We start from the raw sequence: 22,343 nt of genomic DNA on the forward strand, positions 1-22,343 counted from the left end.
TAGATGAAAGGCCTAAATTCAGAGATGCTCATCTAAAAGACTAGGAAACCCTTATTCCTAATTTGGTATATGCAGCAATTCTGAGGTATTGAGCAAAGAAAGCCCTTTGATGCTATTGAGAAGCATTTTCGTTATTATGACATTATGTATGACTGAGCCATGTTTGAGAAAAGAGATTCTGGGGAGGAGAGTCCTCAAACAAGTGGATCAAGCAAAATGCTTTGGGAATGCAAACGGCAAGAATGGCGATTATATTGTTGGTCTTCCAGAACCATCTCTGAGTAGAGTAATGAAAGATGAGAACTTGATCACTTCTTGTTGTTGTTGTTTATTCGTTCAGTCGTCTCCGACTCTTCATGACCTCATGGACCAGCCCACGCCAGAGCTCCCCGTCGGCCGTCACCACCCCCAGCTCCTTCAAGGTCAGTCCAGTCACTTCAAGGATGTCATCCATCCATCTTGCCCTTGGTCGGCCCCTCTTCCTTTTACCTCCCACTTTCCCCAGCATGATTGTCTTCTCTAAGCTTTCCTGTCTCCTCATGATGTGGCCAAAGTACTTCAACTTTGTCTCTAGTATCCTTCCCTCCAATGAGCAGTCAGGCTTTATTTCCTGAAGTATGGACTGGTTGGATCTTCTCGCAGTCCAAGGCACTCTCAGAACTTTCCTCCAGCACCACAGTTCAAAAGCGTCTATCTTCCTTCGCTCAGCCTTCCCTAAGGTCCAGCTCTCACATCCGTAGGTTACTACAGGGAATACCATGGCTTTGATCACTTCTAGAAGAACCTAAAAGAAGCACCAACCCCTCTATGTTCTCTGCCATGGCATCACTTCTGGCCTTTTTGAATGCCTAAGTGCAAATGTGGCAATATCAAGGGGTAGCTGGCCCCCCGAGACAGCACTGGTGCTCTCCCCTTTTTGCAGAGTGACCTCCAACTTATCCACAGGTCGCATCTAAATCCAAAACCTGCTATTGGCTTATATATGAGGTCAACATCTCCACAAGTACCTACAGTAGGTAAACCCCTTTCTTTCAATGAATCTTTTCAAGTTGGAACTAGCAATTGAATTTAGGTCATTGTCACTTGAAAATATATCACCTAAAGAGTAGGATTTAGAAACTGTTGAGTTTAACTGATATTACACATATAGTCCTTTGTCTTATTATTGGGTTTGACAAAGCAGTTCATTTTTTGGAAATGGTTTTTACCAGGGATATTGCAGAGCATATGTTTCTCTGTCAATTTATGACAGAGAAATATATCAAACCTAACTGTGTATGAAAAAGCCTTATTTGTTGTTCCATAACTGAGGTACAGGTTGAGTGAGACCAGAAGCTTGGAACAAGGTGCTTGGGGCCAAAAAAGCTTCTGCATTTTCGAATTTCTTTTAGATTTTGGAACATTTGCATATACATAAAGAGATATCCTGGAGATGGGACTCAAGTCTATGTATACATATATGTTTCATATATACAATCTACATGGCCAGTTGTGAGGATAAAACAAGGAGGTGAAGAGTTATGTATGCCAATTTAAGTTCATTGGAAGAAAAACAGGGTATAAAGGTAACTAATAAAAGAAATAATGTTTCTAAGAGTGACTCATCCCTGAAAAGCTTCTTTGAAAAGTCATAGTAAATGTCACAAACTTGGGTTTGAAGTTATTTTTTAAAAAATATATTGTATAACTATCCTCCCATAGGTCGGTGTATACAGACCTCATTACCATGTTGGCTCTAGATGCTTTAGCAAATTTTATGTGACTCATACTACTTTCAGTTGACTTTTCTGCTTGTCCAACAAGATGCATATCACTATGTAATTGTTTCTTTAGTGATGTAATTTTGAAGGAGAAAGTTAGGGAAGAGCCTTGCACATCTCAGATAATCTCCCTTACTTTACTAATTTTGCAGAAGTACATAAGGTAAAGGTAAAGGTAGTCCCCTGACATTAAGTCCAGTCTTGTCTGACTCTGGGGTGTGGTGCTCATCTCCATTTCTAAGCCGAAGAGCCAGCGTTGTCCGTAGACACCTCCAAGGTCATGTGGCCGGCATGCCCGAATGGAGCGCCGTTACCTTCCCGCCGGAGCGGTATCTATTGATCTACTCACATTTGCATGTTTTCGAACTGCTAGGTTGGCAGAAGCTAGGGCTGACAGCGGAAGCTCACGCCGCTCCCCGGAATCGAACCTGTGACCTTTCGATCAACAAGCTCAGCAGCTCAGTGCTTTAACCCACTGTGCCACCGGGGGCTCCCACAGAAGTACATACCAAATACCTAATACCGTCTTTGTGCTTAGTCCAATGAAAAAACCGGCACTTGTGATGGGATTTTGAAAGGGAGGAGGAGAATGTAGGATGTCCATAACAGGAATTTTCTGAAATCAAACTATCCAGACTTGTGTAGCTACTACATCAGGACAACTACTTCAGTTTTCCAGATTCTATTTCTTTTAATAATATATTTTAATAATAAATTTTTGGGATCTTTCATTATTGGTTCTACAGTATTATCAAAGTGAGAGGTGCTCTACTGAATATAAGGTTTGTGGGGGAAAACATAGGAGACTGACTTATAACAATTCAGGTTCCTGGTCCACCTAGCCTGGTGCTGCCAACTCTGGCTAGCAGGACTCCTGTCTGAATTATTTCCCCTTTTTGCAGTTTTTTTATTGTTTTGTTTTGTTTCTTTATTTATTTTTATAGATTTTAATAGTTTTTTAAGCTTTTGTAATTTTTACTATTATAAGTAATAAAATACAGGAATACAAAGATACATCCTGTAGTACATTAATTACCTAGAAGGAAAGCCACATCTTCTATGAGTAATTAACATGTCCTGGGTCATGCCAGTAAGGAAAATTTTCATCTAGTTCTCGCTCAATACTGACCTTGTGTGGTCACGTTTAAAGGAACAACATATAATTTTAATAGTGTTAAGGCGGTATACAGAATGTAAAAGAAAAAAATACATTGGATACGCATAATACAAATACATCTGTCTGAATTATTTCTGAGGACCCCGATCAAGGACCTCATCACATGGAGATCCTTGATGCGGAGGACAGCGGGGGAATCTGTAAGGCAGCAGAGCAAATCGTGTTCAGAATCCCCCATTAATAGAACACTATTGTTTTTGCTAACAACAGCGGTGAGAATTTGTTATGCAAAGTTATGGAAGATAGAAGAAATTCCAGACATAGAAGACTGGTTACAAAAAGTGCTCAACGTTAGAAATATGGACAGACTTACATACTTATTATCTAGAAGTAAGGATACTCCGATAAAAGAGGCAAATTGGGCAAAAGTCACAGACTACTTAAAAGGAAAAAAATATAAGACAATAATTTAAATTAATAAGAATAATCCCCATAAGAGAGAAGGAGAGAAGTTTTTTTTCAAATAAAGAAGAACAGAAGAAAGAGAAAAGGAGAACATCTCCATCGTGATACTCAGGAAGTCACGAAGATCTTCACAATCTTTCTTTTTCTTTCTTTCTTTCTTTTTTTCTCTTTTCTCTTTCTTTTCCTCTTTCTTCTCCTCTTTTTCCCTTTTCCCCCTTGATTTTAAATTTGTTACAGAAAATTCAATAAAGATATTTAAAAAAAAAAGAACATTTCGTCAAGGAAACCAGCATGGAACCCCATCGGAAGTAGCTGTGCCTCATGTGATGAGATCTGGCGAGCTCTGTGCTGGCTTTGTCAGTGTTCTACGACAGAGAATTTTCCTAGTGTGATTATGTCCTTAGACCAAGGTCTCATCTAAATGTCCTAAGACTGGACTAGCCCCAGGGGGCAACAATACTGCCTGTGTCTGTCCCACAGCAATACTGGAGCAGAGTCCAGATCATCCAACAGGGCTGAGACAAATTTGGCCCCACTAGATTGTCCTCTTACCTTGGATATCCTTGTCTGCACTGCTGGACCAACAGGGCTCTAGGAGAGATCCTGGCCATTACTGGGCACCTTTGTTGATATCAGCAGAGGTGCCACGTGTGCAGGGAGAAAAGGGAATGACACCCCACCACCACCATCACCACTTTTCCTTGGTCATGTGGTAACAGCCAGGACCTCTCCAGACCCCTGTGACCATCTACCATGCTATGGTGGATGGTCACAGGCCCATATGGACAGAGGACCAGTTCAGATTGGAGCCATTACATTTATTCTCACTAATCCCAAACTGTGAGGCCGCCATGAAGTTTCAAAACTCTACAATATTCCCTGACTTTGCATAATGCAGCACAAAACCATGTTAACTGGTTTTATCTTGCATCATAGACCAGAAGTCCCTAGATCAGTGGTTCTCAGTCTGTGGGTCCCCAGGTGTTTTGGCCTACAACTTCAGAAATCCCAGCCAGTTTACCAGCTGTTAGGATTTCTGGGAACTGAAGACCAAAACATCTGGGGTCCCACAGGTTGAGAACCGCTTCCCTACATATTATCTGGACATCCAAGGTTTCTATCACTACCTCACACTCCCACCTCCTTCGCAGGCGCGATTGGTGGGGACGAGGGAGAGGGCCTACTCGGTGGTGGCCCCCCAACTCTGGAACTCACTTCCTAGGGACATCAGACATGCCCCAACGTTGGCAGTCTTTAGGAGGAGCCTGAAAACGTGGATGTTCCAGTGTGCCTTCCCAGAATAGGAGAACTCTCAGCAATATGCCCTCATAATGCACTTTAATACTGACTTAGGATGGACTTCATTCCCTCATTGCTCTCTGAAAAATCCTATCCCAGTTATATTCTACCTTGTTCACGTCAGCATATTTTTAATTTTAATCTATTACATTCGGCCCGGCCATTTTTAAAATTGTTATATGTCACTATTGATTGTTTTTGTTTATGTGATTTATATGATTTGCATTTTATTGATGTTGTGTTTATTGATGTTTTGTTCAATGTATTTTGGGCTTGGCCTCATGTAAGCCACACCGAGTCCCTTGGAGAGATGGTAGCGGGGTACAAATAAAGATTATTATTATTATTATTATTATTATTATTATTATTACCTGCATTCATTGATGTGGCAACTCTTACAAATTGTAATTTTTCTTCTTCCTTTTTATATTAATTTTATTCAAAATAACAGAAACACAAACATACAAACTAACAGAAACAGAGAAAAGAGTTACAAAAAGCAAGAACCATATCCTCCCCAGAAACAAAGCAAAAAGAAATTAATTTTTTGGATATATAAAACTAAACTAAAACTAACAGAACTGTAACATTATCATCCTAAACTATACAACTCACACTTCTAAGCACATACTAAACATATAACAGAACTACTCTATAAGTCTCACACCCGCTGCCTGTTGATTTTTACTTCTTACTTTCTGCTCTCTTAAAATGTTGTTATATATCCACCCTTCTAATTTTTATAACACTCTTCTAAATCAGAAATCCAGTAGTTGACGTTTGCCCCGTCTTTGCTGTAGGAAAATGATAAATGAGTTCTAGTCTTTCTTAAAATTAGTCAAGGATTTCTCCTTGATCAATGTTGTCATTTTGTCCATCTCACACATTTTCATCAGCCATTCTTGTATTGAAATAGCTGGTTCTTTCCATTTCTGGACACAGACGATTCTCGCTGCAGTATAGTAGCAATTGTCTGTGTTGATGATTATCCAGCATCTCTCAAAAAGTAGACCCAGTTTGCCGAGCCTATAGAAAAGGGAGAATGCAGTAGGAGATAGATATGAGGGGGAAAGAGGACCAGGAGAAGAGAAACAAAAACAAAACAGTGGCACAATAGTATGATTGCAGACAGTTGTGGTACTGATTGTTTTCATACTGGTATGTCACCAGTATGTTCCCATTACTGCAAGACAACAGGATTGTCGAAGGCTTTCATGGCTGGAATCACTGGGTTGCTGTGTGTTTTCTGGGCCGTATGGCCATGTTCCAGAAGCATTCTCACATTTCGCCTGCATCTATGACAGGCGTCCTCAGAGGTTGTGAGGTCTGTCAGAAAGTAGGAAAATGGGGTTATATATCTGTGGAATGTCCAGGGTGGGAAAAAGAACTCTTGTCTGTTTGAGGTAGGTGTGAATGTAGCAATTGGCCACCTTGATTAGCATTTAATGGCCTAGCAGTTTTCAAGGTCTGGCTTCTTACTGCCTGAGGGATTCCTTTGTTGGGAGGTGATTAGCTGGCCCTAATTGTTTCTTATCTGTAATTCCCATTTTTGAGTGTTATTTACTATTATTATTTTAAAGTTTTTTTTAACACTGGTAGCCAGATTCATGTTCATGTTCATGGTTTCTTCCTTTCTGTTGAAAGGAAGAAACCATGCTTATGGATTTCATGCTTATTTATTTCAATGGCTTCTCTGTGTAGTGCGACATGGTGGTTGTTAGAGTGGTCCAGCATTTCTGTGTTCTCAAATAATATAGGATAGGTGTTGTATATCTTTCAATAGTGTTTTATCTCTTGTTTTAATAATGTTGTATCCCACCTTGAGATGCAGGAAGAGGTGGGTAATGCTATTATTATTATTATTATTATTATTATTATTATTATTATTATTATTATTTGATACATAACAAGATTAGTACACCGAAAACAAGACCACTATGCTGACTTTTGTATTCAATCACACGTCGGACACTTCCCAAGTGTCTAGGGCTGTGTGATGTATCAGCGAATAATAATAATAATAATAATAATATTTTTGGGTCATGTCAGGAGCGACTTGAGAAACTGCAAGTCACTTCTGGTGTGAGAGAATTGGCTGTCTGCAAGGATGTTGCCCAGGGGACGCCTGGATGATTTGATATTTTTATCATCCTTGTGGGAGGCTTCTCTCACGTCCCCACATGAGGAGCTGGAGCTGATAGAGGGAGCTCATCCACCTCTCCCCGGATTTGAACCTGCGACCTGTCCTGCTGGCACAGGGTTTAACCCACTGCACCACTGGGGGCTCATAATAATAATAATAATAATAATAATAATAATAATAAGAAGAAGAAGAAGAAGAAGAAGTAGTAGTAGTAAGAAGTCCAAAGAGGCTGGCACTCTGTACTTGCAAATCAGTATCTTTTCATCATTGTAGAGTCTTGCACAATTCAGTGAGTCTATTGCTGAGTAGGCGCATAGTATGTAGTGGCATGTGCTTTCATTTTATTCACTCCATAAGGACCCCTAGAAGCAAAGGCCTCTACCTGTCACAGAAATCACAATGTTAGTGAGCACAAAGAGAACTCCAGAGGCTTCAAAAGATCTAAGTCATTTTGAGGGTCCATGTTAGAGTAAAATGTATTCTGCAAAAGTAACAATGGGATCGTTTCTCTTCCCTAATGAGAATATTATTATGAGAGTCAATGCCATGAGCAAAGAAGTGGCATGGCTTGGAGTTTATTGTCACAAGAGTAGTTTGTTCTGGCTAATTAAATAACCTGTAGTCTTCAAAGTTGACAATGACATTTTGATATTTGCTCTCCTGCATGCGAAAGGCAGAATCAAGAAAGGCAATTCTCTTTCATCTTATTATTTACAGTACAGGATTGTATCATCCCCAATGCCCATCACTTATTAAAACTAATCCTTGTTGTGCCAAACGTTTTTCCAAAGAGATAAAGTTCACTTATTTCTACATGTCCTTCTTAAATTCAATTTTTGATGCAAATACTTTTCCAAATCACAGTCGTGTTGTTTCTGCATTTCTTGCAACCACATATAGATAACAATTTCTTTATACAGAAATCTGTACTCAGTTCCATATCTTATTTGTGGGGAGAGAAACTGAGGAGGGAAGGGCATTTCAAGGGAGGGGGAAATTTATCCTAAAATGTGAAATGTGATGATGACAAAAAGTGGTTAAAATATATAGAGTATTCAATACATTAGTTAAGAACAGAGGTCAACCTCAGCTACCTTGGTGGGAAATCCAGATTGGTTACACTGTCAAGCATCAAATGGTATATTTTATGCTTTATGTTTACATAGAAATAGATCCCAATACATTAATTGATACTTACAGATGGCAGACTACTAGATTAACTGAAGAAGCATTGCATCTTGCCATTCATTCAGCTCAAAAAGAGATGGGATTTACTCTGGAGTTTCCAGAAAGCTCCCAAGTGATACTGGTGTTTTGAAGGTGTGGTCACCTAGGTTGTTGTATCTGACCCAAACCACTGTTTACACCTCCAACGAACCCACTGATGCATCTCTGCCGACAAGGAATTTCCTCCCAAAGGCTTTCTGTGGATACCGCATTACTGGTGATGTTACACCAAGGTGCCCAGCTATGTGGCCAGGACTGTGAAGGCACCAGCAATGCTCCATCCACCTGGCTGGCCATGTGAGAATTACCAAAAATCTCTGGTGTCATTCCCAGGCTGCATTGGAACTGCTCCAGAGTGCTTTAACCCAACTTATTTAGATAAGTGTAGACACTGCCTAGGATGCAGAGCAGTGGATTAATACTCTAGAGAAAGAGATTCCCTATACGGCTCCGGTTCAGCATCTCCGAACATATCTCCTTTTATGCCCCACCTCAGAGTTTAAGATCCTCTGAGGAGGCCCTGCTCTTGGCCCCTCCTCTGTCTCAAACACTCTTGGGGGGGATGAGGGACAGGGCCTTCTCGGTGGTGGCCCCCCACCTGTGGAACTCACTCCCCAGGGAAATTAGGTCATCTACATTCCTCCTCACCTTTAGGAAAAAGTTAAAAACTTGGATGTGGGACCAGGTCTTCGGGTAATTAAGCGGACAATGACACTAACAATATTGACAATGGCTTGGAAATGGATTATAGATAAGTTTGATGAAGCATTCAACTAGTTTTCGGCTAATAATGACCACTAAAGTGAGAATTCTTAATAGTTTTTAATTGTATTTAATGTTTTTAACTATTTATAATTGATTGCTTGTTTATTATGTATTTTATTGCGTATCTATTGTGGCATCGAATCGCTGCCGATTGGAAGCTGCCCTGAGTCCCCCCCCCCCCGGGGGGTTGAGAAGGGTGGGGTACAAGTGTTCGAAATAAAATAATAAACATTAAACATTAGAAAGAACTTCCTGATGGTCAGAGCTGTTTGGTAGGGGAATACACTGCTTCGGAATGTGATGAAATCTTTTTTCTCTGGAAGTTTTAAAAAAGTGGTTGGATGCCCATCTATGAGGATTGTTTTGATTGTGTATTCCTGTGTGGCAGGGGGCTAGACCGGATGACCCTTGGCATCTCTTCCAACTGTATGATTCTGGTGTGCTTAAGAGATATAGGAAATGTCTCAGTGACATATTGCTTGGGTTTTTCTTTTGTGATATTGGTTCATCTCTTTACCTTATGCTTTGATTCCTGCCTCTTCCTATAGTTGCTCCACCTGAGAGTCTGCGTGTGGCTGCAATCAGTGACCGGTCAGTTGACCTTGAATGGGATGGCCCAATGGCAGTGACCGAATATGTGGTTTCCTACCAGCCGGCGGTATCTCCAGGCCTGCAGCTCCAGCAACGGGTCCCTGGTGACTGGAGCGCTGTCAGTATCAAGGAGTTGGAGCCAGGCCTGATCTACAACATCAGCGTATTTGCTGTTATCAGCGAAGTGCTCAGTGTCCCTGTCAGCGTCAAAGTGGCCACACGTACGTATTGCATGATTACTCTGCACTGGGACATGCCATTTCAGGCGTTGAGCTGATGAGAAAGTTGGTCCATTGGGGCAAGGAAATTTTGTGGGTCAGAGACAAAGATTCACAGTTATATAGAGGGTAGCTCGGGACTAAAATTCAAAAAAGTAGTGGGGCAGTGTGTTTGAAGATCATTTATTATGGACACGTTTCAGCTCATAAATAATCAGAGACAGATGTACTCCTGAGAAATAATAATATGTGATCTGTAATGAGCCGGCGAGTTGAAGAGGAATTGCTGAAAAGCAGTCTGCATCTTCACTTGCATGGATGGAGGGATTCTGGTTTATTTGGAAGAAAGGAGCCCATCAATCAAGGGAACCCTCTAGGCAGTTCAGTTTGCTGGGCGGCACTGGTAGATGGTAAGCTTTTGTGCTTCAGGCTTGGTTGTCAGCAAGATTTTTGCTAAAGTCCATTTGGAAGGCTCTACTCAAGAGAAATACTGGTGGGGATGGAAAAAGAACTAAACGTTTCACTGAATTCAGCCAAATCTCTCAGCAGGGTTTGAGACATGGGAGTGAACAACGTTTTCTCAATTACATTTTTAGTGGTTGCAAAATCGTTCCTTTCTCTTTTGCTTCATAACTCTTTTCTCCTCTCCCATCAAAGCCAACCCTGCGATGAGGGAATTCTTCTCCCTCTCATGGTCCTCCCACACAGATGTATAATGCGGTAGGGCATCAACATGAAAATTGCAGATTCCAAGATTCATTGAGGCCACACAGAAGTGAAGTGAGTCACCTTGGCAGTGGAACATTGGCCCGATAGTCCAGCTATACCAAAGCCGGTTCAGCAGGGATGGGGATGGGCATGGAAGTCTGACTTGGTGTCACATTGCCAGGGCTCTGCCTTTACAGAGGCAGAGATGAACCAAACAAAAACCCAGTTTGTATAAAACAATTTAATTAAAACAGCACTTTACTGGCTTGTGCCAGAGTCTTTGCAATTCGATTTTTAAATCCTCATATCATGTCAGGTTTTCCAGTTGTTTCTCTTCAATCCTGCTGTCGCCTGGGATTGCAACATTGACAATCCACATTCTAACACGATCGTGAGGTTAGGAGTATTGTGCTCCAAAACTCTGTCAGTCTGAATTCAGAAGTCCCAGAGCTTTTAATAATTTTAATAATTTTTAATAATTTTAATAATTATTTTAATAACTTTTATAATTTATTATTATTATTATTATTATTATTATTATTATTATTATTATTAGATGGTGAAGACTTTATTTTGATAGGGTTCAGAATACTGGTTGTTTATGGAGAAAGGACTTAGAATAACTTTGCTGCGTTATTGAAATAGTAGGGCTGGGCGGTTTCGTTTCGTAATTTCGTAATTCGTTAAAAATTTGTTATTTTTTTTGATAACGAAGCGATATTGAACCATTTAGGAGCAACTAAAAAAACGAAACAAATTTTTCCAATTTGTTTCGGAATTGATTCGTTATTGATTCGTTATTGATTCGTTATTGATTCATAAATGTTTCGTTATTATTTCCGCATATTGCTGCTTGTTTTCTCAGTGAAAAAAAATATAATTATCACACCAACAGTCAACAACAGAGGGAGAGGGAAGCTTCAGAAGTTTTTTTAGCGTATTGCGCAATCGCGGCCACCATTAACGAATCGATTCGTAATCGATTCGTAATTGTTTTGTAATTGTTTTATGATTTCCGAAATTTCGTAAATATCGAACTTTTTTAAAGGAAAATTTCGGAATTCTTTTAAATAACGAAACGCAAAAAACCCCTAAAGACGAATCGAGTTTAGAAACAAATTTTTCCGTGTTTGGACAGCCCTATGAAATAGATTTGTTTTCAACATTGCTTTTAAATGTGTTGTGACAGTTTATTTATATCTTACCTCCTTATGTTTTACTGATCTGTATCTGTTTTAATTTAGTTAGCTTTCTGGTCCTGGGGCTGAGACAAAGTTGAGATGTAAATAAGCAAAATGAATAATAATTTACTATGGGAAGTAGGCGAAATTTAGATCCCCTCAAAGCCAATGCTAGAAGATGCCAGATGTTTTGTGCGGCATAGATAGGGGTGCCAACTGTGGCTTTAACAGCAGGTTATGCTGCAATAAATCTTTCCCAGGTATGGTGACAAGCAATCTAAATACACATCAAGCTGCTGTTGAAGAAGACACGGCCTTAGGGGTTGGTTGGAAAGCTGGCATCTCCAAGCTTTTTAAAATACCTTCCCTATGCAAAGATTGGAGATATCTCTTGTGACTCAACAGGCTTGAAAATTTCTTCATTATTGAAGCAAGTTTTCAACTGGATAAACCAGAGTGGAGGCAGCAGGAGGTCAGCAGCATGCAATTTGTTTTGCTTTTGGTTGCACCTTAGAATTCCCAGTACGTTTTTGTCCCTAAATTTCCTCGCTGGGAAGAATTGCTGGCAAGGTAGCAGAAAGGGGTCTCAGCTGACATCTGTTCAGTTCACTCAATTAAGCCAACACAAAAGCAGACAATGGCTTCCATTCTCAGAGCAGATTCACACATTACACTTGAGAGGTTTTAAGCATATGTTTGAAAATGTAAAGTATAAACACAGGCAGGGAAGTCTTGAATATACAATTATGTGTATACTCATTAGGGAGCCAAGATGGGTTATTGAAGTCTATCAAAAATATTTTCGGTGGGGAAAAAAACAGTATGTGACTGTTGTGGGCAGGCAAGAAACAAATTCCTTGTTGATCGCGTTTAGGAAAGTTAGAAAATAATATAAAGCAAAATCCCCAGTATCATATTATCCTAATAGAAATCTACAGGCAATCCCATCTGGAATTACTGTGCACAGTCATGGTCACTGACTCTAAAAATTGTATTTATAAATCTGGAAAAAGTACAAAAAGGCCAACCAAAGCAATCAAGGCTTTTTTTCAGTTTAGGACAAAAAGATGCTAGTAACAGAAGACAAAATAGAGGTATGGAGATTCTACACGGAACAAAGAAAATGGACAGGGAGATTTCTCTTTCTCTCTTCCACTCTCATGATAACAGAACCCAATAACACCCAGATACAATGGATGGTGGGAAATTATGGACAAATTAATTTTTCAACACTCTGTGCACTATACCATTAAACTATGAGAATCTTTACTACAGGAAGTAGTGATAGTACCTACCAACTTGAATTATTTTTAAAGAGGATTTGAAAGTTCATGGAAGATACGACTATCAATGACTCTTAGTCCTAATACCCATGTAGTCTGTCCAGTGTGTAATATGTTACGCTTCTAAAAATTAGTTTCTGCACAACATGAGTTAAAGTACTATTGCACCCAGGCATGTAGCCGGGGGGGGGGGGGGAGAGAGAGAGCTTGAGGGGCTTCAGCCCCCCCCCTTCCCCCGAAATTATCAGGGCGGTCCTCAAGATGGTCTTACAGGTACATTATTTAAACTATTACTGTATATACTTGAGTATAAGCCTAGTTCTTCAGACTTTTTGGGGGCTGAAAAAGTCCCTCTCAGCTTATACACGAGTCAAGGTTATTTATTATTTTACTTTGTTATAAATACGTAATAAATGTATTATTATTATTATTATTATTATTATTATTACATTATTACTATTTTACTTTATTATTGTTATTATAATTACATTTATTATTTTACTCTATTTATTATTGTTGTTGTTATTATTACATTTATTATTTTACTCTATTTTTATTGGAAGGGTATGCAAGTTTTATGTAAAAAATACAGTTTTATGTAAATATTCAAAAACATTTAACCTCCTGATGCCTCAATTAATATAATTTAATTGGTATCTATTTTTATTTTGAAATTTACCAGTATCTGTTAATTTCCCATCCTCGGCTTTTACTCGAGTTATACTCCGCTTATATTCGGGTCGGCTTATACTCGAGTATATATGGTATGTTTATTCATATCATTGATCTGATCACCATGCTCATTATATCCCATATGCATGGGGGTATTGGGATAACGATACCAAAGGTTTGTTAGGATAGATCCTGACCCCCCCCCCCCCCCCCAAAAAAATCAAAATCCTAGCTACGGGCCTGATTGCACCCATACAACCTTATCAGATGGGATTTAATTTAGTGGCGTACACCGATTCCCGTTCCCTTTTGCCACAGAGCCCACCAACTTCCATCCCACAGCGCACAGCTACTTCCAGCAGGGCTCCATGGTAAAAGAGAGCAACATGGAAAGCTTTCTGTGTTGCATAAAGATCAAGTCTAGATAGGTCTTTGTTTGATCCACTCTTTGTTTGATCCACCTTGGCTTGCTGTATGTTACATATAAAGAGGTCTTGTGCCCATCCTTAAAAACCTTCTTGTGTTGGACAGTCTATCACAGCTCAGAAAAAGGATGTGGTGGCTATTAGCCATGGTTGCTTTGAAATCGTTACTACTCAGTGAAACCAAGTGTGCAGCAGCAGAAGTAGGGCACCAACAGCTTTTACAATTAGGACATTCCATTTATTCTGAACCACTGGGAGTTACGTTGTCTCCAGGGTCAAAAGAAGCTTCATTAATTTCTGCCTTCAGGAAGTAGTTGACTCCCAGTATTTTTTATAATTGATCATGCTGGCTGGTGGACATTTGAGAGTTCTACACCAGCAACACTGGGAGTGTTACATTCTGGTGACCCCTGTCTAACTAGTATGTGACAACCCATCACAGAGGACTTTCAAGGCAGTTCCAGGACATCACTTGATTGGAAAGTGCTGCATTTTCCCTTACAGAACAAAGATTCATGTTCTCATTCTTTCTTGTGGAGAAGCTTATGGTTTGACTCTCACTTATAGTCCTGTCTTCTGCAACTGGCAACTTACTTGAGACAGAAGGTTATTTCCTGAGTCCTGAACAGCAGAGAGCTAACAAATACTAAATATCTTCAATGTATTCAACATGTGTGGATTTTGCTTAGTATACTCTACTTCAGTGGTTCTCAACCTGGGGTCCCCAGATGTTTTTGGCCTTCAACTCCCAGAAATCCTAACAGCTGGTAAACCGGTTGGGATTTCTGGGAATTGTAGGCCAAAAACATCTGGGGACCCCAGGTTGAGAACCACTGCTCTACTTGCTTGTTATATTGGTTATGTGTTGGCATCTGAAGTCCACCTAACCTCATTCCCTTCTTCATCACTCTGTTCCAGAACTGTCTACTCCAGAAGGGCTAAAGTTCAAAACAATCACAGAGACCACCGTGGAGATGCAGTGGAAGCCCTTCTCATTCTTGTTTGATGGCTGGGAGATCAGCTTCATCCCCAAGGTAACAATGTGGTATTGAACTCTCCTCTTTACTTAACATTTGGGGTCCAAGAGAAGCAGGCAATAATGTTTCTGGCGAACAAAGTACTACTACCTACTTGATTGCCAGAGGCATATGAAAGCTGCCCTGGCCAATAGCAGCATCATTCATATCAGTTGGATATAAGAAAGTTCAGAGGTTGACAAGCAGAAGTTACCACGTTAGAAAAAGCAATCTGAGTGTGGTACTTGTGTAGTCTAGATACTATGACTCAATATATGGAAGTTTGATGGGCTGCTGGTCCAACTTGGTGACCATGGCTTGACCAAACAGCCTTTTCATCCTGCCCATCTGGGTGAATCTAATATCGGGACTGTAGCGCAGCTGGCTGGTAGTCAGCTGCATTAAGATCACTACCTGTCCGAACGTATCTCCTTCTATGTCCCACCTCGGAGTTTAAGATCTTCTGGGGAGGCCCTGCTCTCGGCCCCACCTTTATCACAAGTGAGACTGGTGGGAACGAGGGACAGGGCCTTCTTGGTGGTGGCCCCTCGCCTGTGGAATGCACTCCCTGGGGAAATTAGGTCATCAACATTCCTCCTCTCCTTTAGGAGGAAGTTAAAAAGCTGGATTTGGGACCAGGCCTTTGGGTAAGCTGGCAGATAGACAAAGACGAGGACGACCAGAGCAGGAAAGGACAATGACAATGCTGGATGGATTATGGAATTATAAATCGGCGAACACTGACCACAGGATGATTTTATTACTGTTATTGTATTGATGTGACTGTTTTAACTAGTGATAATTGTTGATGTTAAATTGTACATTGTACATTGTACTTTGTGAATTGTTGGGCATCGAATTGTGCCTTTTGTAAGCCGCCCTGAGTCCCCCCTAGGGGGTTGAGAAGGGCAGGGTAGAAGCACTCCAAATAAATAAATAAAAGAAATACTGACCAAAAGACCATGAGTTCGAAACCAGCCCGGTTCGGAGTGAGTGTCCGACCAATTTTGTGTAGCTTACTGTCAACCTTTGCAAAAGACAGTTGCATCTGCCAAGTAGGAAATTTAGGTACCGCTTATGCGGGGAGGCAAATTTAACTAATTTATGAGGCCATAAAAATCTCCAGCAAGCATGCAAAGAATGAGGTAGTACTTCATCAGTATCACAAATGGTTGGTGAAGAGACAGCTCCTCTGGTGGCCAAAATACCCTCAAGAAAAGCTGGAAAAAATTACCTCTGTGTATGTCAATTAGGCATGTGCAGTCCATGGTTCTAAAGTACTTACAAAACTAAAGTTCTGGTTGTGAAAACTAGGGGGTGCTGGTGCTTTGCTTCTACAGTGTTGCTAAAGTTCTGGTGGTGAAAATTTCAGAACTCTAACAAAACTTTCAAAATTTCATTATTATATCATTATTGGTGATTTTTATGACAGAACCTATTAGGAACTGCCATTTATAATGAAATCTTGAAAGTTGTGTTAAGAGTTCCGAAGGTTTCACCACCAGAACTTTAGCAACACTGTAGAAGCAAAGCACCAGTGCCCCCTAGTATTCACCACCAGAACTTTAGTTTTGTAAGTACTTTAGAACCATTTAGAACCATGGATTGCACATGCCTACTGTCTATATATGTTGTGTGTCTATGGCACTGAATGTTTGCCATGTATATGTACATTGTAATCTGCCCTGAGTCCCCTGCGGGGTGAGAAGGGCGGAATATAAATACTGTAAATAAATATCATGAATGTATTGTCGAAGGCTTTCATGGCTGGAATCACTAAGTTCTTGTGGGTTTTTTTGGGCTATATGGCCATGTTCTAGAGGCATTTCTCCTGACGTTTCACCTGCATCTATGGCAAGCATCCTCAGAGGTAGTGAGGTCTGTTGGAACTGGGGAATAGGGTTTATATATCTGTGGAATGGCTGGAGTGGGGCAAAGAGCTCTTCTCTGCTGGAGCTAGGTGTGAATGTTTCAACTTTTTTTTTTTTTTAAATGTCTGTTTATTGATTTTTTCAAATACATTAAAAAGTTGGGGAGGGGGGGAATATACAAAAGAAGTTCTCATAAAAAGGAGAGTGGAGGTGAAAGGGGTGAGTGTAGGGATGAGTGGAGAGGTGAAAGGGGGGAGGGAAATGGAGACACACTCACTCTGGCTAGGCTTGCCTAGCTGCTTCCATCCTCTAATATCAATCACTCAGGAAAAGTGGGGGGGAGGAAGGGGGGAAAGGGTAGGACCAGGGGAAGGGGAGGGGGAGTGGGGGTGAGAGAAGGTGCTTCCCGGTGCACCTGGGCTGTGTGATGAGTCTTTCTCTTAGTTTATTTTATAGTCTTTGCTGTTCGCATGGTTTTCGTCGTCCTTGGTCTTTAACTAGTTTAACTTAGTTGGCCGGTTGGCTTATTATTCCAAGAAGATATATGACCGGCTTTCTTTGTCAGTAGGAGGTTTTGGATTTTAGCAATGTCAACAAATCCCACAGTTAACGCTGGTGCAATGTCCTTTATACTTTTTTGCTGTTGTTAAGGTAATTAAGGAAAAAGCTCCAGTCTGTTATGTTAATGCTGTTTTCGGATAATCTCTGCGTCAGGAGATCCATGTCCATGATATCATATACCTTCAAAATCCACTGTTCTAAAGTTGGGACTTCTCTGGATTTCCAATATTGGGCCCATTTGATCCTGGCAGCTGTGGAGAAATAAAAGAAAAGCTTACTCTCGTTATCATCTAGGTTGAAGTCTATTAGGCCTAGCAAATAATATTCTATCCTGAGGGGGAAAGTTTTACAAAGGATGTTTTCTACTTCTTTGTGGATCATTAGCCAAAACTTTTTTGCCTTTTTACACTCCCACCACATGTGTTTGTAAACTCCGATTGATTTCTTGCACTTCCAACATCTTCCGTCTAGGTTGTTTTTATTGAATTTCGCTATTTGGTTTGGTGTAAGGTACCATCTGAAGAAGCTCTTGTACCAGTTCTCTTTGTATTCTATTGAATATGTAAACTTAAGTTTTTTGCACCAAATTTCTTCCCACTCCTTCAGGTTTATCGGTCGGCCGATGTCTCTGGCCCATTTTATCATGTTTTCTTTCACTTGGTCTTTCTCTGTTTCCCATTGTAGGAGTTGTTGATAGATTTTCCTTATGCATTTTCCTTCGGAGTTGATTAGATGGGTCCAGAGGGATTTTCCTTTCTCAAAGCCTATTTTCTTGTCTTTCTCGTAGCTCTCTTTTATTTGATAATATTGATACCAAGATATCGAGGGATCATATTTTTGGAGTTCTTCTTGTGTCTTTAAGATTGGTTCATTTGGCGTCCCTTTTAGAATTTCTTTATAAGTCAGCCATGTGTCTCTTGATATTCTATTTATCTGGCTGGCCTCGTTCGGGGAGAACCAAAGAGGGGTTCTTTGATAGAATCTTGATTTGTATGTGTCCCAAGTTCGAATGAGAGGGGCTCTCAGGAAGTGATTAGAGAAGTTTTTCTCTGCCTTCGCCTTCCCTCTCCAGAGATACCCATGCCATCCTTGCATGAGGTCGAATCCTTCTAAGGCCAATAGTTTTTTCTCTTTTAAACTGATCCAGTCTCTGACCCAGTTGAGGGCAGCGGCGTCATGGTAGAGCTGGAAGTTGGGGAGGGCAAGGCCGCCTCTCTTTTTGTTATCGCACAGGTTCGTATAGCTTATCCTGTGCCTTCCCCCCCTCCATATGAATCTCATGATATCTTTTCGCCATGTTCTGAATACTGTCTTGGTTTTTATTATTGGCAGGGTTCGAAACAGGTATAACATATCAGGCAGGATATTCATCTGGACTGCGGCGATCCTACCCATAAGGGAGAGGTTCAGGGGGTCCCATCTCTTAAGTTTTTCTTTGATTTGGGACCATTTCTTCTCGTAATTATTCTGGAATAGTTGGATATTTTTGGTTGTTAAAGTAATCCCTAGGTATTTAACCTTCTTAGCTATTTGCACCTCTGAATGTTTCAACTGACCACCTTCATTAGCATTTGAAGGCCTGCCTGAGCCTGGGAAAATGTTCTGTTGAGAGGTGTTAAGATGTGCCTGGTTGTTTCCTCTCTGCTGTTTTGCTGTTGTAATTTTAAATAGCATGAATTTTGGACATTGCATTGTTAGCTATAGTTAGTACAAGAATTATTCTGTTTCCATACCCATAATGCATTTGTGAAGAATTTCAGTACTTACACGATAGCAGCACAAGCCTCCTAGGAGAGTTAAATTATGAGGAAATATTTTTTAGCACAGTTTGTTAACATGGTGGTTTTTACTCCCATGAAATAGTAAACATGGTCAGATGAATTAGTGCAAGACTGAAGAATCTTTGCCCCTGGGATTACATGTTCATTTTATTCATTATTTATTTATTTATTTATTATTTATTAGCTGCATTTGTTGACCGCCGTTCTCAGCCCTTTAGGGCGACTCACGGCGGTGTACAACATATAAAAGGCAATTTACAAAAGGCAATAACAAAATAACAACATATCCATAATACAACAATTATATAGTTACACTAAAAAATCCGCTCCGTCTCAACGTAGAATCGTAACCAATCTCACAATCCATATTCCGTTCCAGTCATCTTTACCAAATTATTGTAGCACTTAGTTAAATGCCTTCTCAAATAGCCATGTCTTTAGGCTTTTACGGAAAGACATAAGGGAGGGCGCCTGTCTGATGTCTACAGGGAGAGTGTTCCACAGCCGGGGGGCCACCACCGAGAAGGCCCTCTCTCTCGTCCCCGCCAGACGTGCCTGTGAAGCAGGCGGGATCGAGAGAAGGGCCTCCCCAGACGATCTCAAGGCCCTCGTGGGCTCATAGGCCGAGATGCGGTCCGAAAGCTATTTTGGGCCGGAACCGTTTAGGGCTTTGTAGGCCAACACCAGCACCTTAAATTGGGCCCGGTAGCAAATCGGCAGCCAGTGGAGCTGGAACAACAAGGGCGTTGTGTGCTCCCTGCGACCCGCTCCTGTTAGTAACATGGCTGCCGCGCGCTGGACTAGCTGAAGCTTCCGGGCCGTCTTCAAGGGCAGCCCCACGTAGAGAGCGTTGCAGTAGTCAAGGCGGGATGTGACCAGAGCGTGTACCACCGTGGCCACGTCAGACTTCCCAAGGTACGGGCGCAGCTGGCGCACGAGCCTAAGCTGTGCAAATGCTCCCCTGGCAAATGCTCCCCATTTAATACATTTGTTACATATTTTTTAGTATGCAAGCATGTCCATCTCCTTTGTAACTATTAGACACATTCAAAATGACTGCTAAAAAGTTATCTTTATATTCCATCTTACCATGTGAATCCAGAATGGCTTACAGAAATTTATTCAGTACCTGCTTTTTGTTCCAAAAAGGGCTTAGTATAAATGTTAAGTTTGGATGGTATGGAAAAAGAAATGAGGGAAGACTAAAAAATAATAAATTCTATAAACTTCCTAACATGGTTTTTAAATCCCTCTGCCTTCATTGATCATCGGTTTTTGGAGCTCGTGGAAGTCCTACACAAGTCTCTTTTATCTGAGTGAATAGTAAGTAGGCAGGGTAAAATGAATGTGTGAGCATGCAGGCTGCAGGCACCGCTCAGTCATTTAGACTTCGTCTTCTTATCGCTAAGAATACATTTATCTGCCTAACTCTAACATAAGATTGAGAAACCAGGGCTACTTCAGGCTACCCCACAATAGTAACTCCAACTAATGCTTTCATTACACGAATTGCCATTATCACTTTTTTTTTCCTACTATGGGATGGCAGCAAAAATAGCAAATGTGGTGTGAAGGATCATTTGGAAAGGCATTGAAAATGGCTAGTATTGGAATGTCTTTATAAAAATTATAATTGGAATCCTGGCTGACCTTTCCCAAAAGAGTGCATTTCCACTATGCATTAGACAAGCCGATGCTACAATTACATTTACGTGCAGAGATCCAATCAGTTCTTTATTTTAAAAAAAACATATACTGAAATAAAATAGGAGGACAAAAACATCCTGTGCAGTCTCTAGAAAAAATAGTGAATTAAAAATGTCAATGTCAGGCTAAATTGATAGGCCTGGATCTTTACCACACTGGGCAGTTTTGTGCCCATTGTGAGGTGAGCACAGACCATTGTGTTTCCCTTCATTGCATGTTACAATTAATAGAAGAGAAATGGTATAGGAGTGCTGGTTTTGGCTATTGGAATTCATAGAATCATAGAATCAAAGAGTTGGAAGAGACCTCATGGGCCATCCAGTCCAACCCCCTGCCAAGACGCAGGAATATTGCATTCAAATCACCCCTGACAGATGGCCATCCAGCCTCTGGTTAAAAGCTTCCAAAGAAGGAGCCTCCACCACACTCCGGGACAGAGAGTTCCACTGCTGAACGGCTCTCACAGTCAGGAAGTTCTTCCTCATGTTCAGATCATAGAATCATAGAATCATAGAATCAAAGAGTTGGAAGAGACCTCATGGGCCATCCAGTCCAACCACCTGCCAAGAAGCAGGAATATTGCATTCAAATCACCCCTGACAGATGGCCATCCAGCCTCTGTTTAAAAGCGTCCAAAGAAGGAGCCTCCACCACACTCCAGGGTGGGGAGTTCCACTGCTGAACGCCTCTCACAGTCAGGAAGTTCTTCCTCATGTTCAGATGGAATCTCCTTTCTTGTAGTTTGAAGCCATTCTTCCTCGTCCTAGTCTCCAGGGAAGCAGAAAACAAGCTTGCTCCCTCCTCCCTGTGGCTTCCTCTCACATATTTATACATGGCTATCATGTCTCCTCTCAGCCTTCTCTTCTTCAGGCTAAACATGCCCAGCTCCTTAAGCTGCTCCTCATAGGGCTTGTTCTCCAGACCCTTGATCATTTTAGTCACTCTCCTCTGGACACATTCCAGCTTGTCAATATCTCTCTTGAATTGTGGTGCCCAGAATTGGACACAATATTCCAGGTGTGGTCTAACCAAAGCAGAATAGAGGGGTAGCATGACTTCCCTAGATCTAGGCACTATGCTCCTATTGATGCAGGCCAAAATCCCATTGGCTTTTTTTGCCGCCACATCACATTGTTGGCCCATGTTTAACTTGTTGTCCACGAGGACCCCAAGATCTTTTTCACATGCACTGCTCTCGAGGCAGGCATTGTCCCCCATTCTGTAGTATAATTCATGCAATTATACGCATGCATAAAGCCAGTTCATCCCATAAATTCAAGTAATGTGTTAAATAAAAATGAAATTTAGAAACACAGTTACTTATTAAGCATACTACATGGAATTTCCGCTGTATAAAACTTTTAGAAAAGACCTGTTTGGTTTGCAGTGAGGAAACATGGGCTGATGCTATAGGTCAGGGGTCCTCAAACTAAGGCCCGGGGGCCGGATACAGCCCTCCAAGGTCATTTACCTGGCCCTCGCTCAGGGTCAACCTAAGTCTGAAATGACTTGAAAGCACACAACAAGAATCTTATCTTGTCAGCCAAAAGCAG

The 22,343-nt window shown here is 40.9% G+C and overlaps 1 protein-coding gene across 5 annotated transcripts in view; it reads left to right on the top strand.

Annotated features, from left to right (window-relative positions):
* The window catches only part of TNR (tenascin R), a 745,794-nt gene that overhangs the window by 614,441 nt on the left and 109,010 nt on the right, over window positions 1-22,343 (top strand). For all 5 annotated transcript variants that reach the window (XM_067467656.1, XM_060774408.2, XM_067467655.1 and 2 more), the window contains 2 exons: window positions 9,325-9,588; window positions 14,773-14,888. In XM_067467656.1, the coding sequence (XP_067323757.1) occupies window positions 9,325-9,588; window positions 14,773-14,888 (380 nt within the window). The remainder of the gene's footprint in view (window positions 1-9,324; window positions 9,589-14,772; window positions 14,889-22,343) is intronic.

Source organism: Anolis sagrei, chromosome 4, assembly GCF_037176765.1.
Source record: "Anolis sagrei isolate rAnoSag1 chromosome 4, rAnoSag1.mat, whole genome shotgun sequence".
Taxonomy (NCBI): domain Eukaryota; kingdom Metazoa; phylum Chordata; class Lepidosauria; order Squamata; family Dactyloidae; genus Anolis; species Anolis sagrei.